General features: G+C 34.9%; 1 protein-coding gene across 1 annotated transcript in view; it reads left to right on the forward strand.

Annotated features, from left to right (window-relative positions):
- The first annotated feature begins 656 nt into the window (after window positions 1-656).
- Window positions 657-21,720, forward strand: part of LOC106061133 (uncharacterized) — a 78,819-nt gene continuing 57,755 nt past the window's right edge. The window contains exons 1-17 of the mRNA XM_013219205.2: window positions 657-730; window positions 1,760-2,013; window positions 3,131-4,038; window positions 5,005-5,201; window positions 5,939-6,045; window positions 6,887-6,983; window positions 7,065-7,131; window positions 7,613-7,780; window positions 8,547-8,615; window positions 8,997-9,125; window positions 9,831-10,275; window positions 10,966-11,059; window positions 11,849-11,968; window positions 13,544-13,672; window positions 15,299-15,367; window positions 17,369-17,457; window positions 19,392-19,529. Coding sequence (XP_013074659.2) covers window positions 1,763-2,013; window positions 3,131-4,038; window positions 5,005-5,201; window positions 5,939-6,045; window positions 6,887-6,983; window positions 7,065-7,131; window positions 7,613-7,780; window positions 8,547-8,615; window positions 8,997-9,125; window positions 9,831-10,275; window positions 10,966-11,059; window positions 11,849-11,968; window positions 13,544-13,672; window positions 15,299-15,367; window positions 17,369-17,457; window positions 19,392-19,529 — 3,077 coding nt within the window. The 5' untranslated portion in view covers window positions 657-730; window positions 1,760-1,762. The remainder of the gene's footprint in view (window positions 731-1,759; window positions 2,014-3,130; window positions 4,039-5,004; window positions 5,202-5,938; window positions 6,046-6,886; window positions 6,984-7,064; window positions 7,132-7,612; window positions 7,781-8,546; window positions 8,616-8,996; window positions 9,126-9,830; window positions 10,276-10,965; window positions 11,060-11,848; window positions 11,969-13,543; window positions 13,673-15,298; window positions 15,368-17,368; window positions 17,458-19,391; window positions 19,530-21,720) is intronic.

The following is a 21,720-nucleotide window of genomic DNA, read 5'->3' on the forward strand; positions in this document are numbered from 1 at the left end:
AGTGACCAGGCTAGGTAAAACCCAATGCTGCAGTGACCAGGCTAGGTAAAACCCAATGCTGCAGTGACCAGTGTGAGGGACTTTAGCTTGTTGATTGAAAAACAAGAATTCTTATATTATGGGGAGGGGTGTTGAAAGTCTATAGGCCTTATAGGCATATTAGCAGTGCTTTTTTTTTTTTGGTTACGGTACGGACCGATACGGCGTACCGGCACCTTTTTCAATGTGGGAAAAAAATATTACTTTTCTTGCATTTTAAATTTTATTTTTAATTCATTTGTAGTTAAAAGTTAGGCAATCCATCACTGAGTACCGGCTCCTTTTTTATTTTTACAAAAACAACAACAACAAAGCAAAAAAAAAAAAACACTGCCTTTTAGTGTTGCTGTAGCTGTAATTACATTTTAAAATTCGTTAAATCTAAATAAAGCACAATTTGTAAGATTTATTCGTAATATACATTTGTGTAAAAGTATTACACCCCTAAAACACACAAAAAAGAAAAATGATTTTAGGAAAAGTGGAATATTTTTTAATAGAAATTTTAAAGTGATGTCAATATTTATAAACCAAGAAAATTAAAAAGTAATGAGGAAAAGTGCGAAATAACATTTTGGCAACAAATTAAAAAAGAAATTTGCTGCTGCATTACTTGGAGATTACAAGATGGCGAATTGTAAACAAAACTTTTGATTACAAACAAAATGATGCCAATGATCGTATTGCTAACGTAAACACTAGAGATCTTTTAGATTTAGAGACTCTTTCAATTATTTTTCTTAAAAAGAAATAGATCTATAAAAGAATCGATAATTACGTTTTTTAAAAACGAAAACTTTTCTTTTAAAATTAAAAATATGATAAATAAATTCAAAATTGCCATAAATTTTAAATGATAAGGCATCATAAGGGATTAAGGCTGATATTCATTGATAAGCCAAGCCATTATGGGTTCTAAATCATGATAAGATGAAGATCATCTTAAAGATGATAACAATTAACATAATAAACATAATGATAAGTAATAAAAAAAAGTAACGGTTCAACCAAAACTCATTCATTAAATTTAAAAATGAAATGATAATCTCCATAAAAGGCATAATCATTTAATGAATCATTATAATAATTATTGTATGATTGATTCAGATTGTACATTATAATTAGATCTATATGTTATCATTATGAATAAATCTTTATTAAACTTGAATCCAGAGATTACCGATCCTTAATAATCTAAATTTCAAAAATTGAATTAAGACCGTGTTACTGTGTATTTTTCTTTTGGTAATTTTAGTATTGGTTGTAACATTTACTTTAATAATGTTATTGATCTACCTATAATAGATTGTCTAGATCTTGTCAATTTTATATTTAGATCTTGTCAATCTGTCTATCTAGGCTAAAAATTTAAATTAGAATATAATAGTGTTACAAATTAAAGTAATAGATAGATTATTACAGTAGATCAAGATCTATATTTAGATTTTTAAAATCTTAAATCTATTCTGATCAGGCTAATTTATCAAAATTCATGTATTCTTAATTTAATGAAGTGGCTTATTTAATTTTAAATATAAAGAATTTATAGACCTCTAGAAATATATATTTTTGCAGATGGTTACTATTAATTAAACTCTTCATGAAATGAAAAACAAAGTTGTGTTATGTAGATCTAGTAATGAATTTATATAAATATTAATACTATAATTTTACACTTTTAAATGAATATAACCAGATAAACTTATTCTTTCAAATCCAGATTATGCCATCAAACATCATATCCATACCCCCTGTTGATTTGACAAGGGTCAATGCTGTTAAGCCTGCCCTTGGTTTGCGCTATGGAAACTTTGATGGCATCAAGTTCCTCCCCCCCATTCAGGGTCAGGAAACAATTCAAGATGAGAGCATTTGGTCCATCCAAAATGACCAGATCTGTCAAAGGGTTTGTCAATGGATGGAGCAGTGGCGACCCTGGCAACAAAAAACTTTGATTTGTGGGATAGCTAATAGGTATACAGTTTAGCTTTCATTTTCATATTTACTTTTGGCATTAATATTCACTTCACATTCAGATTTCTAAATATAGTCATACTAATAAGTATTTCTACTATCAAAATCTTTCTTTTGTGCTCTCACAGTCTGAGGATGCAACTATCGGGAGCATGAGACTTTTGAGATGTAGGCCTACCGTTGTATTGTTTGGATAATTATATTTTAAAGTTACCTTCTTTTTTTTTATATGAACTGAAATACTACAAAACTGAGATTCTGAACCTTTGATCCACCATTCAAATGTGATATCTAAAAATAATTTTAAATTATTGTAGGTAATATTCTTTTGGGTTTAGTTAACAGGATTTGAACCCATCTCTTTTGCATCGGAAGTTGATTATTTTAAGAACATTCACCATGTCCAAGCTCTCTTTATTTTAAAATTCCATTTTAACCTTTATTTCTTATTTATATTAAAATGTAATGAGTTTTAAATTTATAATAACCTAGTTCCTCTTCATTGTTTAGTTTTAAGTATAAAATGGCAACACTTTATCATTAATACTTAAATAAACACTGAAAGTCTGAACCAAAGAAATCCATTTCAAGAAAGGTCCACATTATCTGTGGTTAAGTTTTTGTTAGTGGTCCTTCTTACAGAAAAATTTTAATTACATTGAGGTACTGAGAAGAACTCTGGCCTATTTCTTCAGCATGTAACTACATTCAGTTTAAGTTATTTTATTTTAAAATTATTTTATGCATTTTCATATTCTTTACCTTAACAGCAGTGCTCTCTAAACATGTTCTTAATGTTTTCCATTTTTTAAAAGGCCTGCTACTTTGTTAATTTCATTTAAAACAAAAACATTAATTTTTCTTAATTTTTGTTATCAATTCAATCAGATTTCATTATTCAATTTAATTAGAGTTCATTATTATTTTAATACATTTAAAAAAGTTTCTAGTATATTAAATTTTAGTCCTTTTTTAAAATTTCATTTATTTACACATGTCATATAGTCACATCTTAAGGCATCACTACTAACAAAATAATAATGATAGGTATAGAGGAAAATTATATTGTATTAAAAAATACTTGTAGCACACATTAATTGTTCTTTTCTATATCTAGGTGCACTTTGAGTCAGCTGGAAATTTTGTCTACCACTTTAGAACCGCTCAAGCCAAGACCGAGAGAATACAAGCCTAAAACTTTGAAGATCACAAAAAAGGTTAAAGATAAAAATAGACTGCATAGAAAAAAGAAAACTAGTCTTGTCTCAACAAAATCAGACACAAACAGTATCAGAACTATTTCACAGCAGAGACAGATCAGCACAACATGGGACAACACTGCAGAAAGTTTGAAGCTAACCAAAGACAACAAAGCAAAAAATGACGTGGAAGGAAGTCTTGATAAAAGTGTTGAAGAACTCACTCCGAAAATTGACAATAATAAAAAGAAAACTACATCTATGAAGAATGGAGAAGAGAAGACTGCTAAAAATGATGGAAGTCTGCTATTCATCACTGATGAGAAAGGTAATCTAATTAGAACAGCCAAAGAGGGGAATACAACTATATCTACAGAAGCAGACGTCAGCTTCATTTCAGTTGATCAATATGCATCATTATTATCTTCTTCTATAATTGTATCTGTTTTTACTGACATTACAGCAAAGTCTTCAGTTATTGTTAAAAATAGTACATCCAACTCTGAACATGTGTTGAATGCATCAAAGACTACAAACAACATAACATCACTACCTCAAACTGTTAATGTTCAAGCAGGTCTTAATGAAAAAAGAAAAGTTTCCACAGTTTCCTACACAGACCTAAAAACACAAGCTCCTGATACACAATTGCAATCTCTAGAAGATTCAACAAAATTTTTGGGAGGTGTTCTTGACTTTAGTTCTGATCCAAACTTGAATTACTCTGTACCTCAGAGAAGCAGTGCCAGTCGTTATCGCTATCAGGCCTTCTCCAACTCTGCCAGTACAATGGAGTACTTTGATAGAAGGAAAGTGTCTCTTTTAGGTACAATTTTATTTTATCTTGTTCATGATATTACTAAATAAATATTTGTTGTTTATAACCAATAACTATTTGAAATATAAGAAGTCAAGTAGAAGAATAGATCCTGGTTTTAAATGCTGATGAATATGAAGCAGTTTAGTTTGTATTTTGCATATTTCTGGGTTTACCCAGCTCAAATATTTTTGTGTCTAAACAAATCAAATGTTAGACCAGGTAGTTAATTGGTTATATAATAATAATAATATATATATAAGGCTTGTCTTCGAGTCCAAAGATTAGTGAGGAATGCTATTATTATTATTAATAATAATAATCTTTATTGTCTGTAAGGAAATTTGTGCATTACACCAAACATAACATTATAATTATAAAAAAAACAAAATGTACATTCACACCAGACTCACTCATAATTTACATGTGAAAAGTTTATATCAGATTGTTTCTATTTAATGATTTGATTGCCAGGGGAACAAAAGAGTTTTGTGTCTATTTGTCTTTGCTATCAGTGTCTTGTATCTCTTTTTAATGGTAGACTCACACAATTCTGACCCAAAGGGTGATTTTTTATTTCTAGGATCTTTTTAGCTTGGCTTTTTAAATCTTTATTTTTAACTAAGCATGTTAAAATGTATAATCTACCCAGCTCTCTCTATAAATGTATATTGCCAGTACTTATCATGAATGGTTGCTCAGGTGGTATGCAAGTCAATCTGTGATCAGGATGGTCCAAGGTTCCATTTCTGCTGACTACCATACATTGACATCCTGAAAGAGATTTTGGCTAGGATGAAATAATCTTCATTTCTGAAGAATCATCCAAAACTTTTAAAACAATTCAAAAACTTGAATAAATATTTTTATTTTTCTAGTTTTATTATGTTGTGACTTTTTTTTAATGAACAACAATAGTAAAGTGTTATCAGTATACGATGTCATTCTAAAATGCATTTTGTTTTTAAAAATTAGGACCCAAGCAGTATACCTCCACCCAGATGTCTGTTGACAGACATTTCAGAATTGGGTCTGTGCCAGTATCTCTACAAAAGTTTTATAAAAATTCTAAGTGGTGGTCACCTAGGTCACTGTCCAGCAGGCCTCTTCATCAGTTTAATAGCAAAGATCTTGCCCTGAACTTCAAAGATCAGCTGCAGACTGTATGGAAAGTAAGTTCATAATCCATATATTTTTATTTATTATTTATTTTTTTGAATCCAAACACACTTTATATATTAACAGTATTTAATTTAGGGAAAATAATTTTTGGAAACTTATCTAAAATTTTGATTCTTCTTCGTTCTCATTTTACATGTCGGAGTGTTCAGGTCAGTAAACCTATATCTGAGATGGACCACACAATGATTTCTAGATCAGGCAGTTCTCTGTATAGTTTTTTTTTTCTATAGGAGGGTTTGGGGCCAGAGTCTTGATATAGTATACAGCTTTGAAGGACATGCTCAACATTCTCTGGTGATGCTCCACAAGGGCAGGTTTCGCTAGTCTTGACTTTTAGCTTCCGGAACATATGTTGTCTCATTCTGTTGTGTCCGGTTCTGAGTTGAAAAATCATGTGTTGGTCATGTTGTTAATTGGTGTACTTTTTCTTGTAATTGGGATGTGAGCTGGTCCAATTCTCATTTATTCTACACTCTATTATTTTCATCATTTAAAATATTGATGTAGATGACAACTTAATGTCACATGGATCTTTATTTGTCAAAACGAAACTATTGTGAATAAAAAAAGTCTACACTTCTACAAAAAATCATAAATAGTTTTAAGTTCTGTCATTGTGTATTTCTTGTATCTTGTTGCAGTGTGAGATGTAGACCAAAGGATGTACTTTTAAACTTTAAATTTCATTTATTCATTTTGTAGTTTATTGGGTGCATGACTTTTTCAGTGGTTTGACCAATGGGAGAGCCCTGAGAGAATTACTTTCATGAAAGAATTAGTTTTGGTTAGCTCCCCTGAAGTGCTTAACTCTTTGATAAGCAATATCCAGCAAAGGTGAGTGACTCTATTACATTTTTTTTTTCTGTTCAACGCCAACTCTCCTCAGCCATTTTGAAATGTTGCCATTTATAAATGAATGCACCATTCTTTTTACAAAGCATAGATCAACTCACTGTCTGTCTGTAAAAAGTTTGTACCTGTTATTTCTGCGATACCCAATCGCGGATCAAATTGAAATTTTGCACAATTATTTCTTTTACATGACAACACTAGAATCAATGAAAAAAAAACCCAATTAATTAATTAACTATTGGTAATTAATTATTTTGTTTTGCATCTCAAACAAGAGAAAAAAACAGTACTTGACTGAAGTGGTGGTATAAGCTGAATTAGTTCCCTTTATAGTTCACCACTTTAAATTGAAAAAAACAATTTTATACTTAACAATCGTCTCTTGTCACAAGTACCTGAGCCAAGAGTTTGAATTCAGGTTGTCCCCCTCTTTTTTTTTTTTCCAGATATCCCATCCCTTTCTCCTCCCTCCCCTCTTTTCCCAACTGGTCTAGATAAGTCAAAAGATCAGAGCGTATTGAGAAAGCTAAAGGCATGAAATAGTGCTAAGGAAATCGCACAGATTTATTGTTGTTCTATATTATATGTTAAGTTTTGTATTGCTTACTGGTGACTGTCCTTATGCATATATGAATTACATACACTGTTTAGGGGGGGGGGGGGGGGGCTGAGGGTCTGAGAGACATTACTAACCCAGCCCAGCCTAGCACTATTAAGGAAGGCCTATGCCACTGCTCACCATGACATTTTTAACATAAAGTATTTTTCATAAATGTTGTAGATTGCTGCTGATTTAATTCTAAAATATTGTTGTTTTTACTAGACTGAATAGCAGAAAGAGTGTCAATTCCTTGCCAGATAAGCTGCTGCTCTATATTTTATCTTTTTTAGAGCCAAAACAAATTATTGAAGCGTCAAAGGTAAATAACATGTTTGGCTAGTGAGATAAGAAGTAAAATAATCTAGACCGTAAGGTTTTAAAATGTTATCTTTATTTGTAGGTTTGTCGCAAATGGCGCTATCTGTGTGCCAGGGAGGATCTCTGGATTTTGAAATGTTTGGAATTAGGTCAGTGATATTAATATCAAAACCAATTATAATTATAACAAATATTTGTATAAACATAATTTTCATACAATTCATAAAAAAGATATCATATGCATAAATTAAAAACTTTTGAAATACTCATTGAAAAAATGTTTCTAGTAATAATGATAATTTTAAAGTCATTTTATGACAAAATAGAAATTTGGTATTCATTCTATTCATTTTTATGTATTTTCTCTGTCAATTTAGTAAATGCATTTATTTTCTAGAGAATAGTTTGTATAAAGAGAATTAGGGAATATGTAAACCTATGGCTGTATTGTAGTGTGCATGAGTATGATTTTAGCAAAGCTCATATCAACTCTGTCTGTCTGTCTGGAACTAATTTTGAACACATTATTTCTCCCACTTCCCATTCTCAGATTAAGTTGAAACTTTGCTGAATATTCCATGTTTATAATAAAACATCAATCGTTGTAAAAATTGTTGTATGTTATGTTAGGGGAAAAGGAAGGAATCTCTAACATGCCAGATTTGATACAGAATGCAAACCAAAATGCTTTGGGTATAGACTGGCTGTTAGCCTACACCCAGCTCAAAGAAATTATAAAAACCATCAGGCATAACACAAAGAAAAAATATGGAGATCCAGAAGAAAATAGTATGCCAGGTAATAAGTTTTCATTTATTATTATAGAAAGTTGAAACTACTATCAGAAAAAAATCAAATAGAGAAATGTCCACATTCTTTCATACTCTACTTGGCATTGTATATGTAAACATTGAAGGATGCTTGGGAGAGGGAAGATACGGAGAAAGAAAGAAATACACTATTAACAAGAAATATGTCGTTTTAAATTATGTTGTCATAGGTGCCATGTTGGCACTCTGACCCTTCTTTTCATTTTATACATTCCTTCAAAACATATCCATGTGCTAATCTAGTCCTGAATGTTAGAGACTTAAAGTACTGCTATGTCATTGAGTTTTCTGACAGATTCAGGCCCGTTTTATGCTATAATTATGGCACTAGGAAAAAAGGAAAAATCATATGACTTTGTCCTAGCAACAATACTCCCTATGCCCTTTTGTTCAATTAGTTTTTTTTAATTCATTCATTTCTAATTCTTAAATTTAGTCTTATAGCTCTTTATTTAACTCATCTTTTGTTATGGAACAGATCTACTTCTCTACCGTTAGAAGAACTCTGTCACATACTTACATGTAGATGTGAAACAACACATTGACTGTCACAAATATTAAATAACATAGGTGTGAAACAAAACATTGACTGTCACAAATATTAGATGACGTAGATGTGAAACAACACATTGACTGTGACAAGTTTGATGGTGAAAATGCACAAAGATTTATTTTGTCTTAATACAAATTTTGTATCTAGCTATTGATATGATTGTTTTCCCTTTTTTGATCAGAAGCACAAACAGAGTTAAATACTTTGAAAAGTTATCAAGAAAAGACAAACAGAGGAAAAATTAGGATCAGTGAGTTTGTTTTTTTTTCAAACATTTTGGCTCTCCTTCCTTGAAAAATTAAAAGCTACATTTTATTCTTTTATTGTAACTCTTTAGTTCCCAATCTTGTAGAATTAATTAAGTACAGTTATAAGTTATCTTACAATGCTTTGGAACTTGGTAGAAAAATTTCAACGCTTTAACATTGTTTTTGCAAAATGAAGTTGTCCCTTCTGAAATAGATTCATGAAATAAAATGATGAATTATTCAAAAACACAAGTAAGAGTTTAAGTCTTAAAAACATTTTGATAAAATGCTCTTGTTTTGTTTTCTTACCTTTCATTTCATTTATAGAATTTTTTGTTTGTCTAACTTTTTTTTTCTAGATTAAATTGTTCTTTTTTTTTCAGAACTCTCACATGAGAGTAATGCAGTAATTAAAACAACTCAGTTTGAAGATTTTTCTGAGTTGACTCCAACAGATGGTGATGACAGTGTTGAGGCCATGCAAATCGACTCTCAGGATATATATGGAAAAGGTAAACAGCTTTATCTTCAAATAACATCAACAGCAGTTTCATTTTTCTTTCAACTCCTTAATTTAGATACAATTACAAACCCTAAGACACTTCTGAGCTGTTATGGACTGAATATTGTGTAACTGAAATGTTCTTTCAAGTTTTAACAAAATCTTTATGTTGGCATCAACTAATATTCCTCTTTAAAAAAAAAAAAGAAGAACCTTGTTGCTAGAAAAAAAAGTTACCTAATTGTCTAGCATTAAGAGAGAAGATTGACATTAGTCATGAAGATATGTGGTCAAGTGGTATGTGCTCTGGACTATCATTTCAATGGTTCCTGGTTCAAAACTCACCCTGTGGAAGGTTCTAACTAGAAAAATTTAAAAATTGTCTATTCTGAAGAAAAATTTATAACATGTCAATTAAAATAAAAACTATAGCTGGACAGAAGTTAAAGTAATGCTCTTAACTACGTCTATGTCAAGAAAATATTTTCCAAGTGATGCTGATCAAATATTAGTCATTGTGATAAGGTAATAAAGGCTTTTTGATAAAGATCTTATTTCTAATGTAGTCCCTTATACTAATGTCAATGCAAAAGGAATGGCGAAAAAGAGTTAAAAAAAAAGATTTAATAATATTTAAAACATATTTGTAAATTTGTTATGTAATTTGTAAAAAGTATTTTCACAAATGAATGTAATAGTTTTGTGTTGTTATCAGTCTCAGTGATCCCCAGACCTCAATTAGCTGGTTTGCCAAAAAGATCAAAGTCCCTAAAGATGTCCACTTCCCTTGACCAGTCAGAAGGTTTGTTTGATGATAGTGACAGTGTGAAGAACAAAAGTGTCTGGAGAGCAGAGGAGGATACTGACAGGACAGTTTCCAAGTACAGTACATCACATTCAAATGAACAGACATCTGGAGGAAGTGATACAGGAAAAGGTGAAACAAAGTATAGTGAGCTGGGAAACAGTGATTTTCAGAAAAGTGAATCACAGGAAAATGATACAAGAAAAAGTGAAACACAGTATAGAGGGATGGAAAAAAATGATTTTCAGAAAAGAGATTCACAGAAAAATACTGAAAGAAAAAGTGAAACACAGAAAAGTGATGTCGGAAGAGATGATGTAATGAAAGAAAGTATTGCATCATCCAACAGAAATGTGTAAGTAGTTAAAGAATGTGACATTTTGTGTGCTGCCACACCAAAAAATAAAAATAAATAAAAAATTCTTATTAAAATAAACCTCAGTACTATACCTAAATACCCAACTGTCTTTATTTTTAGACTATTGTCCTCATCCTTCAAGCTAGTTCTAATTTTGTGTTGCTTAGTCATATGCTATGTTTTCACAATGTTTCTTAGTTCACACCCTATCATGGCTCATCTCTTCCTGTCCTGCCTGAGGTTTGGACTAGAACCTTATAATCTACATTTCTGAAATAACATCTGAAACAAGTGGAAAAAAATCCGTAACTTATGTCCCTTACACCAAAGAGAAAAACAAATATACATTTAAATGTTATGATTGTTGAAAGTATGGCTGTGGACTATCAAGTTGTTGCTAGAGTCACAGACTTCTTCCCCAACCTTTCAAATAAAATTAATAAGAAATATTTTTTTTAATTGGTAAGAAAATCTATAAAATTTAAATAGGGAGGGCTGCTTTTACTTGCACTTGTTGGAAATGGTGGTCATTAGGGCAGCACTGCCTCCATAACTTAAGGGCAAGCAGAGCAAAATATTGCCATTTTTAAACAAAACGTATTTTAAAAATAATTTATCAGCAAAATATCAAAATAGTTTAGATGCATGAGAAAGGTCATTCAAAACTTCCAAATGTCTCCATCACAGATCTGTACATGATGTAGCGAAGGTAAATGAGCAAGAAGAAAGTGTTACCTCCCATGACATAAAAACTGAATTAAGACGCAGTAAAGACATTCTCGTAAGTCAAATTGTTGGTGAATTAATATTTCAATTATGTTATGGCATTGTGTCAACAAAATATAGTTATATATTTTTTATAATAATTTTGGCGCATGAATGAAGATTGCTTGAGTTCAAACTCTGATATAGACCATGTTTATTAATGAGGATTTGACCTAAGTTCGGAGTCTCCAAAGACAGCACAGAAACCTTCATCCATATGCTCTCTCTCTTGACATGTTGACAAAAGAAATTGAACCATGCTGCAGTGTTTGTATAATGTTCTACATGTTTCGTATGTTCCTACAGATTTAAAGACAATGACATCCTAGCCCAAACCACCCAAGGACGATGGGGAATGGTATTAATAATAATAATATAATTTATTATTCATAAGGAAATGCTCTTACAATTTTGTGCTTTACACTAAACAAAACATTATAACTATAGAACATCAAAATATACTTTCACACCAGACTCACTCATAATTTACATGTGAAACGTTTATATCTGATGGTTTCTATTTGTATTGAGCAAGGTTCAAACCTGGGACCATCAAGACCACCCAATGATTGTCCAGAACACATACCACATGACAATACAGCATATACCTAAACAAATTGTAAACAAAAAAATTGAGAAATATTTTTTTTGGTACTTAAGTCTAATGTGGGTTAAAACTCAGCTTTAATCATTCTCTTCTCTGTTGACCTCTGCTTGTCTTTATAATTGTAATATCAGTTTGTTAAATGAAGTCTTGTATTATGTTATTGAGCTGCAGTTTGACATTCTACATTCCAATCCACAGGGAAAGCTAGTCAGCAGGACAAGTCTGGAGTGGAAAAGTCCAGAAGTACACTATGAGCACTCTAGAATTACAATGTATGCTGGGAAGGTTTTAGCCTTAAAGAAAATGAGAAAAATAGAGGTAAGAATTGAATAAATTTAAATTAAAATGATCAGAAAGATCCTAGAGATATCACATTCCAAAACCACTTCACAGACGAAGAGATTAGAGATAGGGTTACTACAGCGATTGGACCCCACAATGCTTGTCCAAAAACACAAACTGAAACTCTATGGCCATATTACAAGATCGCAAAGATCTTCCTTCAGAGAACAGTACCAGAAAACAGAAGAAGAGGCAGACAGAGAAAGCAATGGGAAGACAATGCAAGAAAATGGAAGTCCCTGCTATTGAAAGAGGTTCTAGGCACAAGACAGAGAGTACAATGTAAAGATTGTAGTCAAATCTTGTGTTTTGCCCCCATGGTCCAACAGACTAAGGGGAAAGAAGATGTGAAACTGAACTGCAAATTAACTTCTAAGTTCTGTGATAGGATTAAATTGATTATCTTAATACCTCTTATACAGATTTTCAAAATATTTTTTTTTATATATGATCAAATTGATTATTCTAATGTAATATATATCTCAACTGACTTGTGGGCTATCACATTGATATAAACATATTGTTGTAACTTTAAGGGAGGCAACTCAAGAAAGGAACCAAGACATGATGATGAATGTTTATTTGTAATGAACACTGTTGAATGATGGATACAACAAACATGAATGTCAGTTCTGGTTTTCAGTTCTCTGGTAACAGTTCACTGGTGCCACCTGTATTGCCGCTGCCACAATGTCACAATTCTGTGTCGCTCTGAGATTGTCCCAGAAACGGTTACTCTTACAATACACCTGAGATGAACTCCAATTGGCCACAAGGCAGGGAGACCTAGGTCTCCCATAGTGCCCTGGTAAGGAACTCTGCTGTGTGGCGTAGTGCCTCATAGCTTCCATACAAGTCAATTTGACCATTGGATACGTCTCCCCGCAGCTCACGGAGCTGCGGACACTCTTGCAAGACGTGCACCACCGTCTCTTCTGATTCCCCGCAGTGTCGGCAATGGGCATCAAAATTTGTCTGGAACTGGCAAAATAAGCAGCAATTGGGCAGTGTCCCGTACGCCACTGCGCAATTGTCAATTGTTCTGACCTTTTTAGCCTCCACCACAGGTCCTCTCGATTTGGGCGGGGCATGTGCTGCCAGACTTCCCTGGCAGTTTCAAAGTCATCCCAGGATTTCAACCATCTATCATGTACCCACTCTCGTATCTTACAATACACCAGGAATATCTTCCACTCTGCAGGAACAAGCCTTCCACTCTGCAGGAACAAGCCTTCCACTGTTACAGACACCGTCTTGTCCTGACAATATTACCTCTATTGTTCCTCACCTGCTGACCTGTCCAGTGCAATGATCTCTTACATGTTACTACAAGGGGAGCGAACCAAGTTCTATCTCAAAACATCCTGTCTCTATTTCACTTCTTGGACAGCAGCTTTTTTCTCTTCTAAATAACACTTCGCTGGTGTGCACCATAAACACTGGTTCATGTGCAGAATTACAACTAGATATATTTTTTAGTTGAGATTTAGTAATATGTATCCTTACATTTTTTTTTAAAGAATGTTTCTAAATGTCCAATGTCATGTGTAGGGACATCTGAGCAGTGTTACTTGTGTTTACTTTGACGCCAGACGCCTCATCACATGTGGACTGGACAGAGTCATACGACTGTGGGACGTCCGCAGTGGGAGGAGCTTGCATAAATTTCTAGGTCACAAAGTAAGTACCGGTATAATTAAACTAAGTCATGTATTGTATGACATGTAAAAGTCTGATGTTTTGATCCTGGTTACTTATTACTACTCATTTTATCTCTCACCACTATCTTTCTATCTCTCACCACTATCTTTCCTTTCTATCTCTCACCACTATCTTTCTATCTCTCACCACTATCTTTCTATCTCTCACCACTATCTTTCTATCTCTCGCCACTATCTTTCTATCTCTCACCACTATCTTTCTATTCCTTTCTCCTTTCTTCTGCTTACAATAGGAAATATACCCCCCCCCCTTTTTTTTTCTAATGTCCTACTGATCTAAGGAATAATATGGGCAAACAAATCTACACTCAAAACATTTGATCCACATATTGCTGTGAAATTTGATATTTTTTTTTTTACACCCTTATATAAGACATCCAAGGATTCTCAAATGCCTTTCTAAGGCTCTGAGACCAATGTGCTCTGTAAGGCTCCTTGAATGCTTCAATCAAAGGTGCCTTCGTTCCTTAATGGTCATTAAGTCATACCTTACAAATAACCATGTTCTGCTTACCATTCAAATGCTGCATTGGTTTGGTCGGACACGTATCCTGCATGGAGGACGACCGCTTGCCAAAGGTGATTTTATTTTTGGCTAGCTTAAAAGGAGGACAGCATAACAGAAGTACCCCCAACCCCCTTCCAAGCACCATAAAAAATCAACTCATGCACCATTTTGACCTGACTGCGTTTGAGGCTGAAAGAAAATCCCTTGTAGAAGACAAACACAGAAGACGTAAAGAAAACTTAAATAGACCCCGGAGGACAAAGGCTTTGTCTGCATCAAGTTTGCAAAAATATGCATGTCGCAACTGGGTCTGCTTATCAATGTGAAAAACACTGCACTCATTCTTAACCTTAGAATTGGAAGACATTGCTGTTATGTCCTGTTTAGTTAACATCTTGTTATTTGAATAGGTTTATTATTTTGTTCATCCCTTTGATGGTAAAATAGAGTCCCAAGAGATTCAGCCTACAGAGGAAAGAAAGGTACCCAAGTTTGTAAAATTGTTTGGGATATTGGATGAGGGGGTTAAAAAAAAAAGTACAACAGCGAAAAAACTGGCCACATTGTTTTCAACAAATGAAATGTGAAGCTTTAAACCTTCACCACATGGAGATGAACATCAATAGGTTAAGTACAGAGTATGCAGTTCTTATTCAATTAACAAAGACCTCAGAAAAAACATATAAACATAAAGGTGTTTCTAAAGAAAACTAACCACAAAAACCTGTATTTTCTTTTCATGCTGCAAGGGTGTGGCCGCAATAGTTAAGAGCTTGGCTTCCAAACCCAGGAGTTTTGACTCTAAATTCTGGTGAAGACTTGGCTTTGAACTAAACCCAACTCTAATGGGTAACTGACATACATTGGGGAAATAAAGGCAATTGGTCTTTGTGCTGGCCACATAACACCCTCATTAACCATCATCCATCATCCATAGAAACAGATGTCTGTAAGATGTTAAAGGGGTACCATTAACCTGACAGCCTATTCAAAGATAAGTATTTGTGTGCCTGTACTGTGCTTATAAATTCTGATTATACTATTTTTAAATTGCCGACACACATTATGTTTCTACAGGGTGGAATACGCTGTGTCCAGTTTGATAATGAAATACTGGCCACAGGTTCATGGGATTGTCTTATAATGGTGAGTACAATGAAAATTACATTTGCATATTTGAAATATGTATGTTTAATTGAAAATGATAGAAGAACAAATAGTTCTTAAGTTTAATATTTAAAGTTCATTTCAAAACTTAGTAAGAAAACTCTTAATTCCACTCATTAATGAAGCAAATCAGTTGGTTTACAGATTAGCTGAGTAATGTGCACATTGAAGGAGCAAATCAGCTGATTTACTGATTAGCTAAGTAATGTGCACATTAATGAAGCAAATCAGCTGATTTACAGATTAGCTAAGTAATGTGCACATTGAAGGAGCAAATCAGTTGGTTTACAGATTAGCTAGGTACTTTGCACATTGACAGAGCAAATCAGTTGGTTTACAGATTAGCTAGGTACTTTGCACATTGACAGAGCAAATCAGTTGGTTTACAGATTAGCTAGGTACTTTGCACATTGACAGAGCAAATCAGTTGGTTTACAGATTAGCTAGGTACTTTGCACATTGACAGAGCAAATCAGTTGGTTTACAGATTAGCTAGGTACTTTGCACATTGACGGAGCAAATCAGTTGGTTTACAGATTAGCTAAGTACTTTGCACATTGACGGAGCAAATCAGTTGGTTACAGATTAGCTAACTAATGTGCACATTGACGGCCTACTTTTAAGTGGAAGTAGGCGCTACCGTGTGTCAATTAAGTAGGCTGGACCCAGGGACGTCATAAAAATCCCGTGATTCGAGCACAATAGCCCTCGGTTCGGTAGCCAAACGCATAACTCAGCCATCACGACCCCTACAACCTAAAGTGCTGACCTATATATTCATGTCCCAACTCGAACTAGTGAATGAAACAAAATGATTTCTATTATTTTTTTAATGAAAAGAGGGATAATTAGTTGTCTTTTTTTTTTACAAAAAAAATTATGGTTTATCTCCCTTTGACCAATCTCGTCTATTCTATAAAATTGACTTTTTTTCTACGAAAGTATTAACAAAGCCTGTTACAGAGGTGGTGACAGAAAAAATGAGGGAAATAGGAGAAACAGAGAGACTGTGTTTATGTGCAATGATAACACGACAGTTTATGGTTAGTTGACTTCAAGCAACCCTGACATCTAAGGTCATATATCCACTGCCACCAAGCCGACATAAACATCCTTAAAAATGTGAGAACCACGCAGCCTCTAAGACTATGTTGTGGTTCTCAAACAATAGATATCTGGCTTTCTTAAGTTGCTATATTGCGACATTATAAGAAAATATCGCTAAGGATGTTGTTACTGTACTTACTGTAGTGCAGTGTGGTCAGCAAAATCCCCCACCCTCAACGCCTTTTCCAATATTTTATGTAATGCTCGAAATATCCTTGACATTGTATAACAGCTTTTAACTGAACTGATATTTTCTTTTTACAAAACTCCTATTAACTCAGTCTGTCTGGGTGGAATGTTGTACGCGCTACTTCTCCCACTTCCCATTCTTGGATCAAGTTGAAACTTTGCACAATCATTCATTGTCGATGACAACACATGAAACAATCAAAAGATTAACCAATTAATAAATCAATTAGTCGTTATTAATTAATTTTGTTTATATTAAAAATGTGCTACGCTAAGGGGAGATGAGATAAGCCGTTTTCTAGAGAATGTCTTTCACTAAATATTTTAAACTAACAATAGACTATGAAACCTTTTAACATGAAGGCTGGAGACTTTGAGTTTAAATTCAGACTCGAAAAAAATCATTTAAAAAATAGCCTTTTAAAAGGCAGCACGGAAACCTTCTCGTAGATACCTCCTCGCCCCCCCCCCCCCTCCTCCAAACTGGTCCCACTAAAGTTTTAAGCATAAACGGTTGCCGTTAAACAGAAACAATTATCAAAAACTATTTCCAATCGCACACATTTACTATTGTTAGTCTAGATCTGTCAGAAATTAATTACATGATTTATTTAAATAATGGATGAAATTTCACTCAATATAAGCTTTACTTTTTTCAACAAAGTAAATTTTTATTGGTTCCAGATCTGGAGTATGAGGAATCTAGACAACCTAACGACATTACAAGGTCATGGTGACTCAGTCACTTGCCTGGAGTTCAACGCTGACATTCTGTAAGTACATAGAACTATCTACTAGATACAAGTACCCTGTTAGTAGTCTGTTGTTTTTCTTTCTTATCCGAACTATCAGTAGGCAATCCCGTGCGTCTTTCATTCATTAAAACTTTAACAGTTACACAACCTTGAGCCATGCCCCCCAGTCAGAGTTACCAAAGCAGATGGCTAATTGTACGGACCAGGAGCACTTTCCCAGTGTGAACTTGAAACGAGGCACATAGTGCATCCAACACAACATATTGTTCTGCAGACTTGGCAGGCTCAAATAGTTTCCATGCTGTTGTGAATTTCAACTTCTATTCGTTGCTCTTTAGTCAGTCTCATTCTGAAAGCAAGATAGTGTTCTGTAAACATTTCTTACAAGTGGAATGTTTGGCCGCCTGGCTACGGCTTGGACACCTAACAAGGGGTCTCGAGTTCGAATCCCGACCCTAGCAGAGTTGTGTTTGACGAGCGCCTAATGGCAGTACGGAAACCTCCCAGATACCCTCTGTCCACAACGCTGGATTTATCTATAGGCGATATACGCTAAAGCTTAAGGCCCCCCACTTGCCTGAAGGCCCTTACATTTTGTTTTGAAGAAAAAGCAAAGTAATAAATGACATAATGTTGATTACAACGGGCGCCATATCTTCTAAAGTTTAGGTCTTTCTCGAGTCTAAATCCTGTCCTCCCCCCCCCCCCCCCCCCCCAACTGGTCCATACAAGAGATTGCACCCTAACGCACTGAGTAGGCTAACTATGGCCTTCTTCAGTCGCCAAGCGACTATGGATCATCTCATGACTGCCTGGGCATTAGTTGTGGTCCCTTAGTTGTTTGCCCCTTCTCCTGTTAGTGAGAACAGTTCCGCCGGACTCAATATCTGAGCCAAACGTGAAGGCCTCAACATGACGCCTCTGTATCCTCTACGTGGCGCCTCTGTGGAAACGTTTGGTGTGTGGAGGCCTATAATTTAACGACGGAAGCATAACTGGTCCCCATAAGTCTACTCCGAGAGTTTGTGAGTCAACGCATTCAATGCAACGGTACTCCCAGACCCTGTGTGGAAATCAAGCCTTAACCAACCACCTCTCTGTTGGGGGCTGTCAAGGAAAGCGGCTACCCATAATGGTAATTCTTCCACCACCGTACAAGTGACGGTCGATGTATGAAGAAATTCCCAGTGGAGGTGTCGGCAGTTACTACGACAACATAGCACGATCGTTGACGTGGTGGAAACTTCACACAGGACTAGGGGTGAAGTGCTTCCGGTCCAGGTCTGTTGACAGAAATCATTCTCGGTGGTCTAAGGTATAATTGGGGATGCACAACGCTCTGATAGCCTACTGGACTTTTTCTAATGTCCCTATACTTTGGTTTCTGTCTTGATTTGAGAATAACTTTTTTTAAAAGCAAAAATACATCTCTACGTCAACCATTCCTTCCACTTAGCCTGGTCTACTGTGTAGGGACTGCATCGACGTGTTTAATGTCTCAGTGATGCCCAGCTTACGGCCCGCGGGTCATGGGCGTCGTCCATTCCTTCGAAACTTCTGCCAACAAGCTACAGAGGCTCGGACGCATTGGAATCAGTGACTTTGTGATGGGATGGTTTTTCATGACTCGCGCGTTAGAAATTAAATTGACTCTCCCCCCCCCCCACCCCACCCCTCTTTTTCCCCCAGTCCGAAAAAAAAAAAGGTAGGACTCTATTGTTTTATATCTAAGCCTTATCGCTGCATCTGAGACTGTATTCCAAAGGTTTACATCTCATCCTTGCCACCAGATCTGATACTGCAGTCGTTAGGTTATTAATATATAGCCTGGTTAATGTTTGTATTATTACGCTTAAGAAATATAGAAGTATAGGATAGGGACCGTAAACTTTTCATTTCTTGCGTGTTTTCTGCTTCATATTTTGTAATACATTGTTGCATCTTTTGACCAGTGTCTCAGGTTCCGCGGATCGGTCAGTCAGAGTCTGGAAGCGACCAACATTCTACTGTTTCCACGTCATCAACTTTGAATCGGCTGTCCAGAGTCTGGCCATGTGTGGTCACATGTGCGCAGTCACTACAGCCTCTTTGTAAGTATCTAGTGCTCATTCACTTTTTACAAAGCTTATATCAACTCACTCTGTCTGTCTGTTTGGTAAAAAATATGTACACGTTTTTTCCCCCACACCTATTGTCGTATCAAGCTGAAACTCGTATCAAGCTGAAACTCGTATTAAAAGCTGAAACTCGTATCAAGCTGAAACTCGTATCAAGCTGAAACTCGTATCAAACTGAAACTCGTGTCAAGTTGAAATTTCGTAATATTAAAAATTGACATAGACAAGACATGAATCAATAAAAAAAAAGTATTTAATTAGTCAATTAATTCCTGGTAATTAATTATTTTTCTTGATACCAACAAGGGAAACTAATTCTTCAGCATTCACAGTTATGGCAAAAATGTGTCCCCTTAAATCAGGGGTTCTCAACCTGTGGGTCGCAACTCCCTTGGGGGTCGATTGACGATTTGCCAGGGGTCGCCTAAGACCATCGAAAATATGGATTGTTATTGTCTATTCTTTTATTGCTGTGTGTGTGTGGGGGGGGGGGGGGGTCGCGGCAGAATGGGGGATTGTAAAAAGGGGTCGCCGAGCTTAAAAGGCTGAGAACTGCTGCCTTCAATATTTATTAACGCTATTCCTCCCTCACGCATTCTCCGATCAAGTTGATACTTTAAACAGTTATTTATGGTTCCTAACCAAACATGAATCAATTTTTAAAAATACCTAATTTATTAATGAATTATTTGTAATGAATTATTTTGTTTGATATCGAATAAGGGAAATAACATGTACATTATTGATAGATATAGTTTTAAGGGCAGAGTTCTTCCCCTTTAGATAAGCTCTTTTTCTTTTGTTTAAAAAAAGATTTTAAAAAATATTTTGATTGTTTTTCTTGTTTTTTTTGTATTTCAATCACTTTTAAAAAAATGCCATTACTCCTGACATCTTTGTTGCTTGAATGCATACCTTTTTCAAGAGTTATCTTAACTAGAATATTTATTAATGAATCAGAGTTATCTTCCTTTATGAATTCATTGCTCTGTGAAGTCTTGTCCACTCTTTTTTTTTTACTTACATGTATATGTGTGTGTGTGTGTGTGTTGGTTAGTTAGGGTTTTACCATCACAAAAGAGATACAAGACACCGATAGCAAAGACAAACAGACACAAACACTCTTTTGTTCCCCTGGCAATCAAATCATATGAACATCTGGTATAAACTTTGTCACATGTAAATTATGAGTGAGTCTGGTGTGAATGTACATTTTGGTTTCTTATAGTTATAATGTTTTTTTGTTTGGTGTAATGCACAAATTGTAAGACGAATTTCCATACGGACAATTAAGATTATTATTATTATTATTATTTTGTTGAAAATTAAAGTAATTTGATTCTGCTTGCAGTGAAGCGAACAACCAGTTTTTTAAAAACATTTTCAAAATAGGCTTGTCCTGATTACGCACACTGGTAGCACAGGATCCTGCTATTCATAGCACTATGAAAAAAAAATTGTAAGAAAAAAAAACACAAAAAGATGAGTTAGTTCCCTTTTAAGAAACGCAAGCTCTGTTTCCCAGTGGGTTATTATTAAGCTTTCATTTTGTCAAAATGCCACAAAGAAATGAAGATTTGAATGTCCCCCATAATGCTACGTCAAAAGACTTGAAGGTCGTGTCGTAAGCACTCTGGACTGTCGTCCCTATTGTTTCGGTTTCGAACCCTACCTTCTACTATTTCCCGAGGTCCTGTGGTAGGTTTGGGCTAAGATGTAACAATCTTCAAATCTGAAGGAACATCAGAAACACAAGCAGCAGAAAAACTTCAACAAACACTTTCAGCCGACACTCTGTACGGTTGGGGAGGACATCTGGGGAGGAGATCGTGAGTACATCTTGAGAACATCTTGGGGAGGACATCTTAAGAACATCGTGGGTAGGACTTCTTGGGGAGGACATCTTGAGAACATCGTGGGTAGGACTTCTTGGGGAGGACATCTTGGGGAGGACATCTTGAGAACATCGTGGGTAGGACTTCTTGGGGAGGACATCTTGAGAACAACTTGAGGAGGACATCTTGAGAACATCTTGGGGAGGACATCTTGGGGAGGACATCTTGAAAATATCTTGGGGATGACATCTTGAAAACATCTTGATGAGGACATCTTCGAGAGGACAGCGTGTTTTTTTTGTTCTACTTAAACACACACACATTCACCG

This window comes from Biomphalaria glabrata, chromosome 3, assembly GCF_947242115.1.
Source record: "Biomphalaria glabrata chromosome 3, xgBioGlab47.1, whole genome shotgun sequence".
NCBI lineage: Eukaryota > Metazoa > Mollusca > Gastropoda > Planorbidae > Biomphalaria > Biomphalaria glabrata.